The 17812-nt window shown below is 36.5% G+C and overlaps 1 protein-coding gene across 3 annotated transcripts in view; it reads left to right on the forward strand.

The window, feature by feature from the left end:
* TDRD3 (tudor domain containing 3) overlaps positions 1 to 17234 on the forward strand; it is a 90842-nt gene extending 73608 nt beyond the window's left edge. For 2 of the 3 annotated variants that reach the window (XM_005490266.4, XM_014269330.3), the window contains 2 exons: positions 13481 to 13617; positions 16971 to 17234. In XM_005490266.4, coding sequence (XP_005490323.1) covers positions 13481 to 13600 — 120 coding nt within the window. In that variant the 3' untranslated portion in view covers positions 13601 to 13617; positions 16971 to 17234. Of the gene's footprint in view, positions 1 to 13480; positions 13629 to 16970 lie in introns of all 3 variants that reach the window. The other variant, XM_026795417.2, reaches the window with a different exon arrangement.
* Positions 17235 to 17812: the final 578 nt, after the last annotated feature.

The raw sequence follows: 17812 nt of genomic DNA on the forward strand, positions 1-17812 counted from the left end.
GGTCACTAGTGGGGTTCTGCAGGCTTCATACTCAGCCTCTGTGCCCTTCAACATCTTCATTAACAACTTAGACATAGGAATAAGTTGGCCAATGGCGCCAAATTGGGAGCAGCTGTCAACTCCCTTGAAGGCAGAGATGCTCTTCAGAGGGACCCAGACAAATCAGAGGGCTTGGCAGTCACCAAATGTTTGAGGTTTAACAAGGACAAGTGCCTTGGATGGGGCAACCCTGATGGTGTGTGTACATTAGGTAATGAGGGGCTGGAAGCAGTGCTGCAGAAAGGGACCTGGGGATCCTGTCAGTGGCAAGTTGAGTCATCACTGTGCCCTGGCAGCCAGGAGAGCCAGCTGTGTCCTGGGGGGCATCAGATACAGCATCATCAACCTCTCAAAGGAGGGGATTGTCCCGCTCTGCTCTGCACTGGTGTGGCCTCACCTCGAGTGCTGTGTACAGTTTGGGACGCCACAATATGGGGAAGACATTAAGCTATTTGAGAGCATCCAGAGGAGGCAGCAAGCATGGTGAAGGGCATTGAGGGGAAGCCTTGTGAGGAGTGGCTGAGGTAATTGGGTTTGTTCAGCCTGGAGGCGACTGAGGGCAGACCTTGTTGGGGTCTTCAACATCTTTATGAGGGGAAGGTACCTATGTCTTCACTCCTGTGACCAGTAACAGGACCCAAGGAAGTGGCATGAAATAGCATGATTCAGGGGAGGATATCAGGAAAAGGTTTTACACTCAGAGAACACTGGAACAGGCTACCCAGGGAAGAGGTCACAGCACCAAGCCTGACAGAGTTCAAGAAGCATTTGCACAGTGCACTCATGCACGTGGTGTGACTCTTGGGATGTCCTGTGCAGGGCCAGGAGTGGGACTCGATAATCATTGTCAGTCCCTTCCATTTAGCATATTCTCTGATTACATGATTCTTGATCTTAGATATCTGTACTGAAAACTTGTAGAAATACACTATATGTGAGTTCTGATTCAGACTCCTTTTTGAAAGAGTTGCTAATACTGAGAGAAATTTAGTGAACTCTTATCAAAGCGTAAATTTAGCGTATGTCTTAGAAGTGATTATTCTTTATTGTTTCACTACTGTTTGTTTAGGACTCATGTTGAATTTCATTTTTTGTCCAACAAATACAAATGGATGAAAGTATACCACTGGGAGGAAGAAAAAAAAGCAAAGCAAAATGTTGCTTGGCTAGTCACTTGCAATAACAGCCAAAGTACCACAGTGACCTTATTTTGATGACATTACATATTTTATGAGGTGCTTATTTAAGCACCTCAGCTTCTGCTCTGCTTTTGGCAACCTTTATAAGTGATTTTTGGTTTGTTTGTTTTTTTTGGTGGGTTTTTGCTTTGTTTTGTTATCTTAACTGTAAATCAACTCTGCCTCATATTTTCAAAATACATTGTGCTTACCACCTTAATGAAAAAAGTATAATAATTGATCGTGTACTGTCCATTATGCAGTTTGCTTAGAGTTCTTGTAAGTTTTCAGTCTGTCTGACACCTTACATGCAGCTATTTATCTTTCTGATGGCTAGAAGATAAAGTTGAGTTTTACATTAGGTAAACCAAAAAGGTAGTGGGGATTTTTTTTTCAATTATCACGTACAATACCAATATAAATACACTTAAGAACACTAGAACTGCTTATTGTTTTTCTTAGAGCCTGAAAATATGTCCTAGGTATGGAATTCATAGATATTTTTAATAATAAAACATTTGGGTTCCACTATTCTAGAGTTCTTATGAATGTCCTGTATGTAACACTACAATACTGTATTCCAACAGTTCCCTCAATGTAGCAGGGGTCACTTAAAGTATTTTAATCCAAATAAAAAAAAAGTCACTGAAATACTATTGTAGAAATAAGAACTGCTTGTTTTTTCTTGTAAATGGTGTAAAATTACACTAACAACTGAAAAGCATTGGAAGGACCTTCCTGAATCACTTAATAATTTGTTCTGTGAAAAAAAAAAAATAAAGTCAAGATAATACTTTAAACTCTAAGTCTTAATTTTATTCTCTATTTTGTAGGATATTTTTCCCTTAATAAATTATGAAAATGTACAGTCTAAGTGTTTATCTTGTGACATTTTCCCCCAAAGCCAAATAAGTTTTTGCTTTGTTTTCCATTCTCTGTTTCCTTAGTAATGTCATAGGCTTTTTTTCACCCTCTTTATGCTACAATTACCTTTTTTTGTTTTCCACTGCTGTATGAAGGAAATAAAAATCGTAGTGTACCCTATGTATGTATGTAGTTTCACTTACATATGTTATGGCCTTAACTGCTTGTTCTCTAAACAAGCTGGAATTCTTACAGCTTCTTTGAGTACAATTATTGTAATTCCTTAAGAATTCCAGTTATGAAGTGAAGCCTATAGTTTAGCTTAGTTCCTCTTCCTGCAGTATCTTGCACTGGATTTCTGCATAAAGATAAAAGATCACAGAAATTATTATTAAGACATAAATATTATACATATTCCCGGTTTTTCTAGAATTTCTTTTGTTCTGTGGAGACTGAAAATCCATTTTGCAGGTTTTCTCAGCTCATTCCTCCAGTAAGGAATGAGCTGAGGAAGGAAAATAACAGGATTGTGGATTGCAGTTAATTCTTGGTGGCAGAGAGTTCAGAGTTCAAGTTAGATAACATTGTGTCTTGTCATGGAGCTTTAAGAGCTTTTATGTCTGTTGAATTACCTTAAACTGTAATTCAGGGCTTGATCATAGCTTTCCATTTCAGGTAAGTGAAGAGGTAAACTCCTCTTAGTTTTCTGAAGGTGTTTGGAACATTTGATTATGCAGGCAGATATTAGGGACTATATCAGTGCTCAGTTCAGATTCTCCTATGCTTATAAAGCCTATTTATAACTGGTCTTTTCTTTTTGTAGGGCTTTTTTGGTTTTGGTGTTTTGTTTTGTTTTTTCTTCCTTTGGTACCTAATTGGAAGTGTTGCTTCTGACTTCTTAGTGAAAATCTTGAGAGCTTATTTCATGCAGGCTCAAGTTGATAAAACCTTTTGCAGAAAAAGTTTGCATAGTTACCTAATGGTTTCCTATTTGAATTTATTCCTTCATATATTTTCTGATGTGTTTATTTTTGTTCTTCTCTAGACTATATGTTCTCATATAGGACATCCACTGTGGGTCACAAGGCATACAGGAGCAAATGAAAGCAGTGGTGTTTAGTTATTGCCATACTCTTTGTTCCTTTCTTGACAGAGCTCCCCCAGTGTCCTGTTTCAATGTAGGACACTGCTGAAGAATGTTCTTGAATGTTCTACAACTGACAGTAAAATTTTACAAGATATTGCATACTGTATTGCACTAAGCCAGGCACAATTTTACCATTGGATGCAGGCTTGTGGGGTTTCTCTTCTTGCTTGCATTCCTTCCTGACCTATTCCAGTCTCACGTCTTTTCTCTGTACAGATAATCAGCCTCTTTTTGATGATGTCAGACACGTTAGGTTACATCAGCAATCCTCACAGCTGGGCATTTTGAGGCTCAGCTGATGGAAATCACATCTTAAATCACAGAGTTTCATCAGTGCCCAGGGAGAGGAGTGTAGCTGAGTCCCCACTGAGAGAGTTGAATCTTCCACAAGTTCAGGCCAGTTGAAGGAGAGAGCTACTCAATAAAAGTTCATCACTCAACCTGGAAATGGACTTCCTTCCATATGAGAGTGGGAAGGGAAATACTTGTGAATGTGAGTAAATTGGTGCTATGGGGTTATTATGTAGCAGTTTTATTTTCACTCCTGGAAAGTTTTTTTAGGGTTTTTTACTTTGTTCGTAACTTATTGTGTAGATGTAAAAATTACTGAAGATTGGATATTACAGTTTTAGGATAATAGAATTGCTTAGGTTAGAAAAGGCCTTGAAGATCATAAACTAAAATCATTAGTCTGGCACCGTCAAGCCCACCACTAAACCATATCCCAAAATTCCACATCTACAGGTCTTCTAAATAGTTCTAGAGATGGTGGCTCAGCCACTTCCCTAGACAGACTGCTCCAAGGCCTGACAAAGGCTTTTGTGAAGATATTTTTCCTTATATCCCATCTAAACCTCCCTTAGCACAACTTGAGGTGATCTCCTCTTGTCTTGTTACTCATTACTTGGGAGAGGAACCTGACCCCCACTTAGCTACAACCTCCTTCAAAGTAACTTTGGAGAGTGATAAGGTTTCCCCTCAGCCTCATTTTTTCCAGGCCAAATACAACCCCAGCTTCTTAGGATGCTTCTCATAGGACTTGTGCTCCAGACCTTCTACCAGCCCTGTTGCCCTTCTGTGCCCATGCTCCAGCACCTCTGTCTTTTTTGGAATGCAGAGCCCAGAACTGGACAAAGCACTCAAGGTGTGGCCTGACCAGTGCCCAGTACAGGGGGACAATCACTGCTGTGGCCCTGCTGGCCGCACTATTGGCCCTCTTGTCCACCTGGGCACAGCTGGATCATGTTCAGCCACTCTGAACCAGCACACCCCGGGGTGCCTTTTCCACTGAGCAGCTTTCCAGCCACTCTGCCCCCAGCCTGTGGAGCTGCCTGCGGCTGTTGTGACCCAAGGGCAGGACTTGGAACTTGGCCTTATTGAACCTCTTAAAATCTGCCTCAGCCCATTGATCCAGCCCATTCAGATCCGTTGTAGAGTCCTTCTACCCTCCAGCAGATCAACACTCCACCCAACTTGGGGTCATGCGCAGACTGACTGAGGGTGCACTTGATCCCCTCGTCCAGAACACTGATAAATATAAAAAGCAGAACTGGTCCCAGTACTGAGCCCGGGGAGCACCGTTTGTGACCAGCCACCAGCTGTTCTGCCCTGTAGCAGTATAAAAGGTTCCTAGTGTTTATAAGCATATTTTGCCCATCATCATCTTTTGAACCTATTGTAGAACTTGCAGGATGATGTGGTGTACTTTTAAAGTCATGGTTATTAGCTAAAATATAGATGCAATTCAGCAAATTTTATTTTAAAATGTAAAGCATCTTGTATGTATAAAAAATATAGAGGTCCTGACTTTCAAGTTAAGATACTCTCTTTTTTATGGGTCTGTTCTGTGTTGTCTCATGGGCAGATTCTGTTTCAAGTCTCTTAAATTGCTGCGTCCCTGCACTTCCTAATGCAATTTTGTTTCAGTTTTTAATTGGGCTTTGTTTTATATATATTTCTTTTGAACTTTTCTGTATATTTATGGAAATAAATTTTGCCATGTTTAACTTTCTAATTTAGTTTGTGTGCGCTCAGTCATTCACAATAAATTCACATAGGTGTTTGTTTACTAAGTATACACCTCTGTCTCTGTGTGGCCTTTGGGATTTGTATGTCAAATTCTGTCATGGGTGAGGTTGTGCACATGGCCTTCTTTTTCACATAAAGTGTCACCAAAGCTCTCTTATTTGCTGTTAAGATTTTGCTAGTGAGTTTTCCTAACAGCAAAGCATTCGATAATTTCTCATGGCATCACTGAGTGCTTTCTTTCTCAAATTTATGTTGGCAGGGCTTTCTGTTTACATGCTAAAACATGTTCAGCAATACAGCAAATGCTTCCCCCTACTTCCGCCCTTCTATGGGCTCATAGAAGGTTTTTCTCACAAGTGCACTTTGTGCAGAGAAAAGGAGTGTTGATTTTTTTCCCACAGTCTGTGCAGTATTCTTTTTTGCTGCAGTTTAGGAATATCTGTATTATCAGCCTGGCAAAACCACTTCCAGTTTGTGTTTTTCTTTCTGGATGAGTGGAGAAAGCCTGATGTGTCCATTGGTTCTGTGTTAATTTATATAGAATGTCTTACTTTAGTGCATCAACTTTTCTTTTAAAAATTGAAAGTAAACCTTTAAATATTTATCATTTGATATTGATATTGCTCAGTGAAGAAGCTTTTCACTGGTGAGAGGGATATGGTCTGAATGGCTTAAATATGTACTTGTAAGGAATTTTTAACATCCATGGCTTTTCCTGTATTGAGAACACAGTGACAAATTTGCAGGAAAGTAGGTCCATTTCCACATAAACTGCAGAGTAAGAGTTGGGTGTTTATTTCCATGTGTGCCAGAGGGAATGACTGCAAGTATCAATAAACTGTGCAATACCCTTAAGGGGAACCAATAAGCCAGCAATATGTCTGTGGGAAAATCATGCCCCAGGCTTACATTATTGTAGTTTTATGGAAATGTATTCAAAAAATTGTCTATGTAGAAAACAAGTAAATGTTTTTTGTTTCCATAGCTGAAACAATGAAGTACAAAGAAATGTCTGATTCCAAGTTAATTATTTAAGTTATTGTTGCTTTTAGTTGTTTCAGATTAAGTATGTAATTATTTTCCTTGCTCATCCATTTATTTTGCATTTCTTGATTTTTTTCTGAAAAATTACTAATTTTCTGCTGCTTTCTTTCTAATGTTTATTGCTTCACTCAAAACTCAAGATGTGTATTGTTTTAGCAGAATCATTTAAAAATTAGCTGGTTTGGAAGCTCAGGTTGTTTATATTTTCTACAGAGGAAAATGAGATAATTCTAATTAAAATTAATAGTGTATATTAAATTTTTCAGGATTACCAAATCATTTTATTATAAATCTAGTACCTTTAATTGATGTGTAATAAGGCATTAGTTGAAAAATTGCTGGTTCTGACAGTACTTGTAGAATATATAGAATATGTATTATATTATTTATAAAATTTATAGTATTTCTAGAATTTTACAAAAACTGGCCAAGAAAATACAAAATTTTGGTTATGTTTGGTTAATGAAACATTTGGTTAACATTTGGTTAACCTTTGGTTAATGAAAGTCAACAGAAAATATTTATTATCATTAATTTATTTCAGATGCTAAAGAGAAGACTACTCAGAGAAGGGTCATCTTGAAATTATTATTTGGAACGTGGGAAAACAACAGTTATTATGGGATAGTTCCACGCCACTTAGTTTGACATAGGTAGTTAGGAGCATATTTGCTTGTGGCCCATCTGTGTTCAGTGGAGAAAAAGACATATCCTCATAAGGATAGTTTCCTTTTTCTAAGTGTAAATAAGGGTAACAATGGGTATATGTTTTACTGGTTTTCTATTTATTTTTTAAATGCCATTACAGCAAGTTTGTTGTAAGGTCAGTAGCTGTTGAAATTGACTGCTCTTTCATTAGGGAAATATTTACTGGTTTTCTCTCTTGGATAAAAGGCTTTGTACAGAACTTATTTGTGTAGTACATCAAAATCTCATAGAATTTGAGAAGCAGTGAAGGAGAAAGACATCACTAGTACAGTAGATTAAAACATTTTGTGAAGGGGTAGGGATTATTCTGGCTGCATATAGAACGGCAACAAAAAATAATTTTGTAGTTGCAGTTCAAAATTACAGGGTGTTTTTAGTACATGATACAGTACCACACAGAAACTCAATTTTATGCATTTATGGACAATTTAATTTCCTTAATTGTTGCCATGATACATTTAACATTTCCATTTCTGCCACTACTGTTTTACCTAATAAATAATTTTGCTGGAGTGAAGCTAGGGCTAAAAACTTCAACAAAGCTATTGATGGCTGAGACACAAATGTCAAACCAGAGTTACCTATGGAGGACTGTACATGCAGCAAAAATGGGTTTATACTCACGTATCTGTACTAATTACCTAAGGCTTGCAAAGTCCTACATGCAGTGAGGTGCTTATTGGGTCATGAGGTTCAAGTAGGATAAGAACTTCTGTACCCTTTAGATCCTTTACAGTTGCTTATCCTGCATGTTCTTTACAGACAGAAGATAAGGCAGTAATAGGGCTAAGAGTTTATATTAATGATCTGATGTCAGTGAGGGGTTGGCTGTATGCAGGTCTCAAACCCCACTTGCTCTTCTCATTCAAGTTCTTCAGGAATGAGAATGCCCATAAGCCCAGTCTAATATAGATGTGTTGTACGCTGGGGTGGGGGAAAGTGAGCATCTGCAGGCTTACAAAGGTTACTCTGGGAGAAGATTACTCTGTGAAAGGAATGGGTATTTTAGGTAAGAAGCCTGTCTTGCAAAGTAGATTGATGAAGAACAAATATGTTGAATTACTCTGTAATAGACACTTCAAAAAAAAAAAGTCAGTACTTGGTTGAGACCCTTGAAAAATCTACATTAGTCATACTTCCTCTTTTACTTACATTTTTTGCACATCATTTGATAGTAATTACTGAAATTACTGCCTAAAGCCACTATAAAGTTGTATAACAAACCCTTTCCCCCCCCCACAAAATCCGGCTTTATTCTTAGTTATTACGGAATTCAAAGAATCCATTTAAGTATTCTAATAAAGTAGAAGTTCCAGAGAATACTGTAAACACTTCAGCAAATTAATTTTTTCCTTGCAAATATGGGTTATTTAATATATTGCATATAAAATAATTAAAAATTAATGACATTTAGCTATTTCTAGAGTACTTGTGAATTTTTCAATGTGGCCATAGCATGAGTTTTTTCTGCTTTTTTTTTTTTTAATTCATCTGGATAATCTTGCAGTCTGTTTTTGATTGATCCAAGCACTGGTAAGTAGAAAATGCAAAAACCAAAACAAGTATTCAAGGAGCTCAACACAGGATGATTAGGCAAAAGAAGCAAAATCTGAGAAAGGAATTTAACCAAGAAAAAAGAGATCACTTGGTGTTTTAACAGCAGGAGACAGCTGTTGCCTGAAGAGTGGGCAGTGCAAAGAGGCATTAAATCTGGATCAGGAAATGGAATTTGAAATGGACATGAAAGAAAAAGTCATTTTACAAGGAAGCCAACACTCTCTTTGTACTGAACCAGCAAGTTCCCCATGCGTTCAGTGTGTGGGTGAAGTTAAAACTACAGCTTAACTGAAACAGAGGCTTTACACTACCTAAACGGAAAATATCTTCTGCTTTCTTTCTTTGCCTTCTGTCTCCTCTTTGTCCCACAGTCCCTGGCCCCACACTGCTTCTACATGCTGCTTCTTCATGCCTCCCTGCACAGGCTTGGGTGTTCATCCCTTAATAGCCCACAGAGAGCTATAATTGAAAAGCTTCAGCAGAAGGCCCCAGTGAATGGAGCAGAATTTTCTATCTGTAAGCAGTAATAGACAGAGGTAACTACTTTGTAAGTGGCAAAAGTGCAGGAGCTGATCAGCTGTGACTTGCTACTGCTTCCTAAATATGTGTGAGCACAGCATTCAACACAGCTTTTGTGTCAATGCATAAGTTCTGTCTGGTTCTTTACTGCAATCCTTCTATTCATTCTCAGAAGTTATATATGTATGAAATATTTACTTCAAATGACTGTGTTTTAAACATAAGTCTCTAAACATTTCTTTTGAATGCAATGAGAGAAGTTTGCAGTTGAAATTCAGAGAGAAAGCTTTTAATGAAATATAAATTTACTCTGCTCTAATATTGTTCATTTGAAGAATAAATTGGTTGGTGAAGTATGTTAAATTCTGTATTTATAACTGTATTCTGCAGCTATGAAATCCATTGACTTTTTATATAAAAGCAGGCTGGTAGTCACTCGTCTGGATGGAAGTTACTTGCTCTTTCACTAAGCTCAGCTGGTCAAATATGGTGGTGGTACAAGCTCTTCAGAGTACATGGGTCCAAAATATAAGCACTGCCTGTGCGTATGTTCCCATTTTACCCTTCTTTAGTTGTCACTGTTTTTATGAGATGGAAAGAAGCCATCAAAAGTTCTCACTTTTCTTACAAGATGGAAAGAAAACATCAAAAGTAACATCAGATTTTTACAGCAAAACTTGGAATGGAAGATGAATTTTCAAATTACTTATTCTTCCCTGTTTGTCCTTTTTTTAAATACCTAAAGAAGGCTGGCATGTTCCATCCTCTCTCTCTTCATTCTAATTTGTTAGTGCAGAAATAATTCTTTGTGCTTTTCATTGTTTGCATTGTGAACCTTTCCTTGCTTTTTCCTATTGGTCTGCCAGTTTCTCCTGTCTTTAGCAGTTGTGCTTAGTGCTATCATTTAATCTGTTTTCATAGTCTGAGGTAGGCATTGTGTAAGTACTAACAGAGTCCTTGATGCTGGAATTTTAGATAAATAATGGAAAATAAGCTGAAGTATGGAGATAATAAAATACATAAATTTTTAGAGCAGCATACTAATATAAAGCATCTACTGATAATAGAAGGAGAATAAAGATGCTCTAAGAGAGATTTGTGATCACCTTTGCTTTATAAAATGTAGTCTAGATCTTATATGGATAAGAATAATTTAGAATGAGTCACAAGCAACTGATAAATTGAAGGCAAGCAGTGAGAAAGATTGGAAAAGTAGAGTTAATAGCAAGATGAGTGACCTAACTGCAGTTACAATGGAAGAAGTCTAGACATTTAAAATTTTTGGTTGAAGAACAAAAAAACAAGGAAGTGGACATAAGATACACAAAGTTTTGCCTACAAAGAGTGCATGCTGTTCCTGAATAGGCAGTTTTTAGTAGGGTGGAGAAATTTTAAAATAAAGTGAGATAAAAGTCCATAAAATGGTATTGGTTGTTTCTTTAAGGTAGTAAGAAACTTCTTTTAAATAGAAAAAAAGGATAAATAGGCTGTGCTTGCTTTGCTTGAACAAGACTGAGAGTAAAATCTTCCCAATGTAGGCAGGGTGTCCAGAGGAGGGAGCCAGGCTCTTCTCGATGGTCCAGCCAATGGAACAAGAGTCGGTGGGCAGAAACTGAAGCACAGGAAGTTCCACTTGAATATGAGAAAGAACTTCATTATTGTGCAAGTGATTGCACACAGGAACAGATTGTCCAGAGAGGTTGTGGACTCTCCCTCACTGGAGATATTGAAGAACTCTCTGGACACAATCCTGTGCAGTGTGCTCTGGGATGACCCTGCCTGAGCAGGAGGTTGGACCAGATGACCCCCAGTGGGTCCCTTCCAACCTTTATTTGTTCTGTAATTCTGTGGAAATAAAATGGCAATAAATGGTGAAAGATCAGCAGTAGTGAATTGAGGATCAATGATTAAGAAATGATGACAGAAAAGCAATTCAGTTACTTCTAAAGTAAGAAATTTTTAATAAAGATGACTTGGCAAATTGTTAATTCAGAGAACATTAGATCCGTTTAGGATCAAATGTGAATAGGTAAGATCCAAGAAATGGCAGTGTGTCATCTGACGAGACAATGGCAGAATTCAACAGGACAGTCAGTAATTGTGTGGAGCCACTGTGCATAGAAAGGAATCAGGGAACATTTGAAAGGTGTTCTGTAACTTGGTTTTTTAATACAATTTGCTGCACTGCTCACATCCACATTTTTTAGATCCTCCATAAAGTGAATGTGATTTCACATTTCACTCTTGACTGTTGCAGTAAATTTCTTAATTTGGAATGCATGCATGTGAAGCTTTTCATTCACTGTGTAAAGACAATTACACCAAAATAGAAGTGTATAATACAAATACTGGTTTTAATTTGGCTTTACTGAGTTCAAAGGATCAACAACATTAACTTTGAGATTTGATGAAGATTTGCTGCTGTAGAAATTTGCTCTGATGTGCTTAGCCTCAAAAAGAGGTTAGTTGTTACAGTTGAGATGGTATACACTGAACTATTTAAATTCTGTGCTATTTTCAGCTATTCATGTTTCTCAGGGTACACTGAAAGGTCTACTCTGAAAGCGTATACCGAAAGGTATTTAGACCACTTCAGGTATTTAGCTTACTTTTTAACATTTGCTGCTAGTGCAGCTTGCATTGTCAGTGATGGGAGATGATCTCATGTACTAAGTTAAGTGTTTGAACTCGGGCTAGCAATATTTCAGAGTGTGGGGACTTTTGTGTTAGACATCTAATGCTCTATTGATTTTTTTTTTTATAATCAGTGTCTCTGAACCTCTTTATGTGAGGCAATTTATAGTACTACAGGTGGTAAAAGAAGTACACTGAGAAAGGTTTTATGGCAGAACTCTGTTTCTTGGCCTTCAGCTACAGTGAAACTGAGAGATATAAATCAGTTATGCTGTATTTAGTGCTGAAAATCTGCTTTCTTCCACAGTTGTTTCAGGCTCTCTGTAGTAATGCTTTATCTGGAAATATAGCTGTGACCACAGATGTGCCCTCTAAATAGGAGACCTTACCAAGAGGAATGTGGTTGTTTGTAACTGTTACTTTAAAAATGCATGTTTATTCATATTCATGCTAATTCAGAAAGAGAAGTTTCTTGAGTAAGATCTCACTTTTCACAACAGAAAGAAACTTAAGCTGTAGGTTTTCCTTTCTGTTGCTTAAAGTGAAATATTCTACTACTTTGACTTGCTTAATCTGTTATGTGCATGCTGCACTCTGGCAGTTCCTGGGTGTTGGAATTGTTTATAAACTTCTAATGAACCATTCAATGCTCTTGCTTTGTGTTGCTTTATGTTCCTATGTTGTGAATAAAAGGGATTGAGAGTTACATATCCAGTACTTTTTCCCAAAAGCTAATTTCTTCCAGCAAGTTCCCACTAGACCTGGTGTCTGCTGCAGTATAAAGATATTAAAGAAATAAAATCAAACCTGTTTTTCTGAGACAGTATTTGACAATCATACTCATTCTTGGGAGCTTTTTTATTTTTTTTCAACCTATAATTTTTTCTTTAATATAAACTCTTACACTCTTAAATTTATTCTCTCTCTTCAATGTGTACCACATTCAGAAATTCCACTAGATGAATGTTTTTCCATTCAATATTTCTTGACCAAAATAAATATGTAGTTATTTTAATCTTTGTAAGTCATTCTCCAGTATCTTGATTATTTTAAAATTTATTATTTTTTTCACCTCTGAATACTTGGTGAATATCTTTCTGGTTTGAAGATGCCTAGGAGTAACTGAATATTGCAGACATTTACTTCCCCTCTCATTATTCAGAGCATATATTTATTATTGCTGCACATAGAAAATACATCTCTAAATTGTTCACTCTACTTGTAGGCTTTTTTCATTATTACTGCACCATAGATTTTTGTCTAGTATTTCAGATGTGTTTATTAAGCATGCATATTTCCAGATGCTGTTCCTTGTAGTTCTATTTCCTAATTCTTTTATTTCATTCCACACACATTTGTGAACTCCTGAAAGTTGATATTTCTCTTGATCTGGCAGGTTATTGAGGTTATTTTGCTTCTTGAGTTTGTTGCCTGTATGACTCTTGGAAAATAATTTTTATTTAATAAATATGATTTTTTCTTCCCTGCAAATATTTAATAACTTCTGTTGCCCTGGGGATTGAGTTTTGAGATTTGTCTGCTTGATGTTGTTAGTTTTCCTAGGTTTGAGAAGCCCACTTCCATCCCTCACTTATTTTAGTAAGTGGTCATGGGCACAGAAGCAGCAGTTGCTATGTGTGCATGGATTCACCCCTCCATGTATATGTCTGTATGTGGTGTGTGTTTGTGTGTGTGCAAATACCAACTCATGCATCATGCATTTCCCACCTCTTTCGTTTAAAACAATGCTGTTTACCCACAGGAGGAGGAGGAAGAGACGTATGAGCAAACTCTAGAATTCCGCAGAGGAGGTGATGGTCAGCCACGGCGGTCCACACGACCCACTCAACAATTTTATCAACCCCCCCGAGCTAGAAACTGATTAATAAGAAAAGAAAGGTAAATATAAGGTACCAGTGCTTTATATATTGGTTTAGATTTCAAGATAAACAAATATGGATTGTTCTATATTTTTCTTAGGGATATTGGTATATTTATGATAGAAGTTGGATATCTCTGTTTTTCTGAATTTTATGTCTTAGGAGGACTTAATATATCTGTGGGAAGAGGGAAAGCAATAAAAACACTTCAACAAATAGCTTTTGGCTTTTGCTTTATGTCAAGACTCATATAATCTCAGAAAGTTTTTTCCTGATGCTTTTTCACCTGAGAGCAGCAGCAGCAGTAAGATTCTCTGACTCACATACATTTGAAGCAAGCTTATTTGAAGGAAGTGGCTGCAGTCCCTGCTGAGCTCACGACTCTCTAGCTCTGTCCAAGGTCCCATATTCTACTTTTTATTAGCAATTTATGTGAATAAATATCCTTTCTGCCACTGTGCTTGCATGAGAAGGAGAAATATAAAATCTGTGAGTTCACCATTAAATAGGGAGGTGAACAGACAACGAATATTTATGATACTCCGAATCTTGAGGATAGACTTGTACCTATACTTTATTAATTACCAGAAATTAAGGGATTATATATCTTCCTTAGAAAAGATACCTGCTACATACATTAATACATTTTAAAATGTCATCCAGATTAAACAGTTGCAGTAATTTCACTGAACAAATCTCATAAACTGTGCTGCTTTCATTTCACTGGTTGATATTCTAAATCCTTAATACACAAAAGATGGTCTAAAGTCTATCCTGACTAAAGAAAGCTTTGATAAGTCACTAATATTTGATGTGCACCCATAGTATGTCTTTATCTTGAATCTGATTTTTCTTTTTACTAGCCAGTTTGTTTTTGCCAATCTCTTTTTTGTTCTTTTCATTACTCTAGTCTGCCACATTTTGTTGGCTTAACACATGCAGCTGATCTTCGTACCTTTTGATATTTCTGACATGCAACATATGATTCTACTTTTTAGAGTATATGTTAAAATGTATTTTTCATTTATGGCAGTACTGGCAATGTAAGAGAGGTGATAATTGTTAAATTTTTGCCAGTATAACTTGAATTTCTTTTTTAAGTGCCTGTATCAATCACTATTAGTAAACATGTCCTGAGACAGTTCATGCACAAATTATTCTGGAATATGCACTGAGCAGAGTTTTAAACAGCACAGCTGGCCCTGAGCAGTGTCAGGGTGATCAGTTGAATGAGAGATGTGAAGTGTACACAGCAGTCAAAGCCAGGGAATTTTTTTTGTTTCTTAGGTAATATTTTTGGTATTTCTCTAATTTTACAGTATAAATCTGGAAAACTCTACTTAGCTTTGGTCAGCTATGAGGCACCAGGGAGAGTGGCAGTAATGCCTTTATCTCAAGAACAAGTTACTTGTTGGTGGATAACGAACAACCTTTCTAAGGCACAGATGATTTTTCCTTGCAGGTGTTCCTATACTTTATTTTAAAGATTATAATGGGGTCCTGCTTTAAATAGACAGCAGATCTGATATCTGGCACAGAAGATAAGTCTTCACAGCTTTTCCTTTCCCTTGGGCTTTCCCAAAAATAAGTGGTTGGTGTAATCAATTCTTCACTGGTTTTAAATGGAGGCAGAAAATCAAACCCAGTCCTTTTCTAAATTGTTTTCAGTTTACCTGGACTTGTATAACAATGTAGCTTTAATGTCTTGACAGGTAAAAGTTCAGGAATATTAAATGTCTCTTTCTATATGGATTCTGCCTCATTTTCATTTCTTAGATCTTTTGAGAGCATGGCATAGAGTTCTTATTTCAAGTTTTTAATAACCTGTTAAATGAAAACAGAATTTATTGGGGAAGTTTTACAGGATCCAGTGAGACATAATTTTACCACAACTTTCCACTGCAGGATGCTTTACCTCTTCAACAGATCTTTTATTAGTGACACCTTCACTTACTTAAAGGGAGTATCTCTCTATTGTGTTAAGTAACTTAATGTCTTTTTCCTAAAGAGATGGAAAACCATTGATGATTCTTATTTTATATTATAAATTGGTAAATTCCATAGAATTTTAATGTTGTAGTTTGTAACATTTAAAATTCCAAGGTATCTTGTTCTCAAAGGCAACTTAAGCAATACTAAAACTGGAGTTTGCTGGCTATATTTGTAGTGGGTATGCTAGGGATGTATCAGAGATGAAGCATGAGGTCCATACATCAAAGTGTCAATTCAAACCCAAAACCTTTTAGATCTACCTATATAATCTTATATCACTTGTGTCAACTGCAGTGGTGCAGCAGCGCAGAAATGAGGCTGTAGTGCTTCCTGGATTAGTGTTCAGTGCACTCTTTCAGGTGTTGCATTTGGGCATGCACACCTGGAATAGCTATTACCAAATAATCAGTTCAAAATCTTTATCTGTACTTCAAGGGGTCTTAAGTGGAAGAAGGTTCAAGATTTTAAAATTCTGAGTTGTTTTTTAAAAGTGGAATTTGGATCAATGCAGCTGTTCAGTCTGGGGAAGAGCCTAAAGGGATCTTATTGCAGTATTTCAGTTTTTAAATGGGACTTCTGAAAAATTTCTGCAGATTTGCAGGAAGTCTTGACCTGATGTTTTTTATGAAGACAGATAGATAAAGTAGAAGTATGGGATAGTCAGTACCTCACTGGGGTTGCAGTTGACATAAACATTATCATTTACTAATATCCAGCAGTGTGAGGTGGAGAACACTGTCAGCATTTTAAGTCAGTCAGGGGGAATTTTACGTGGGTATGAATCAAATACTAGGTTTAACAGGTCTGTAAAATAAGATACTCCTCCTAGAGAGGCACGATACAAGAATTAGAATCTAACAATAATAAAAATACATCCTGAGGTTACACTTTCTAAGTAGAATGTCTTAATAGTCTGAAATCAAAGCCAAGCAAATAATCAGAAATGAGTGTTTTGAAGGGTCAGAACTTTTGGAGGAGATTGAAAGAACCTATGAGTGTGTATTTGTAAGTGCTTGGTCCTTATATGCTTTTTAGATCTTCCTTTAATTCATGACAGAACTAATCAACAACTTGCCACCTTTGCTATAAAATCTGTATTGAAATCCTTAACAGTTGAGAAATTGTGGTTTTATGAGAGAGAGGTCTAAACCAGAAAGTGTTCTTTGTATTGGACCAATCATATTTATTGCATTGAAGTGCAGCCTTCTGATTTATTCTTTTAAACAATTGTGTCTCTGTAAGTACTGAAAAGCAGATATTCACTCTTTTGGAGGAAGAAAATGAAGTGACAGTGAAGCCTATGTTGCAGATCCCAGGGATGGGGGGTGCTTATGGTTTCTTGAGTGCCAATACTTTTTGTCCTTATCTGTTGTATTTTAGTTTTTTCATTTAGAAACCTTCTCGGAGTCGGGGAGAATTCACTGGCAGCTCCCAACTTGCTGAATACTTCTTCTAGAAGAAATTCTGGGGTTTTCCAAGCAGCAGGATGGAACAAAGAAAGCTCATGTGAGCAGAAGGAATTTGGACCTGACACCACAAAAGACTTTTTTAAAGTTCTTAGTTAAATGAAGCTGAATACTTTTTACATATGAAAGAGGCAAATTGTCATTGCTACCATCAATAAAACCACAGTGCACTATTCTATTCTTTGCCTTGTATTCTTTTTACTGAGCCTCCATTGTCAGTTAACATAATAATGTATCATGATTTTTTCTTAATTTTTAACTGATTTTACTTCTAATATTGCTTCTACTAAAGTAAAATTAAAGCATATTTTCTCAAAAGCTGACAGGGTTGGGCATTTCATTTAGATTTTTGGTTAGTATTAGTGAAACATGCTAAAAAAACTCAGCTAATTGTACAGTAAAATTCTGAATAGACTTTTGACTTTTTTTTTGTTTATTTTCCAAAGTTGCTGAAAGACAAATTATAGATTTGCTTATTGTGTTTTTCATGATCTATGACCAGAGGGTCAAACAGGAGAAAGAAAGAAAATAATCAGTTTCAATAGTAATTTTCTAAGTAATTTGAGGTAAATATGTTCTTTATAGGAATATTTATATTAAAAAAATAGGAACATTTCTAAAAGGTAGAGAAAAGTAATTTAAACAAAAAAAATACTGCACATTGGTATTTTAAGCATAAATATGTGTATAAATGCACACGTGTGATCTGTTGGATAGTAGGTACTAACTTTCTTGTAATTTTAAACTATGCTTTCA

This window comes from Zonotrichia albicollis, chromosome 2 (genome assembly GCF_047830755.1).
Source record: "Zonotrichia albicollis isolate bZonAlb1 chromosome 2, bZonAlb1.hap1, whole genome shotgun sequence".
NCBI classification, from domain to species: domain Eukaryota; kingdom Metazoa; phylum Chordata; class Aves; order Passeriformes; family Passerellidae; genus Zonotrichia; species Zonotrichia albicollis.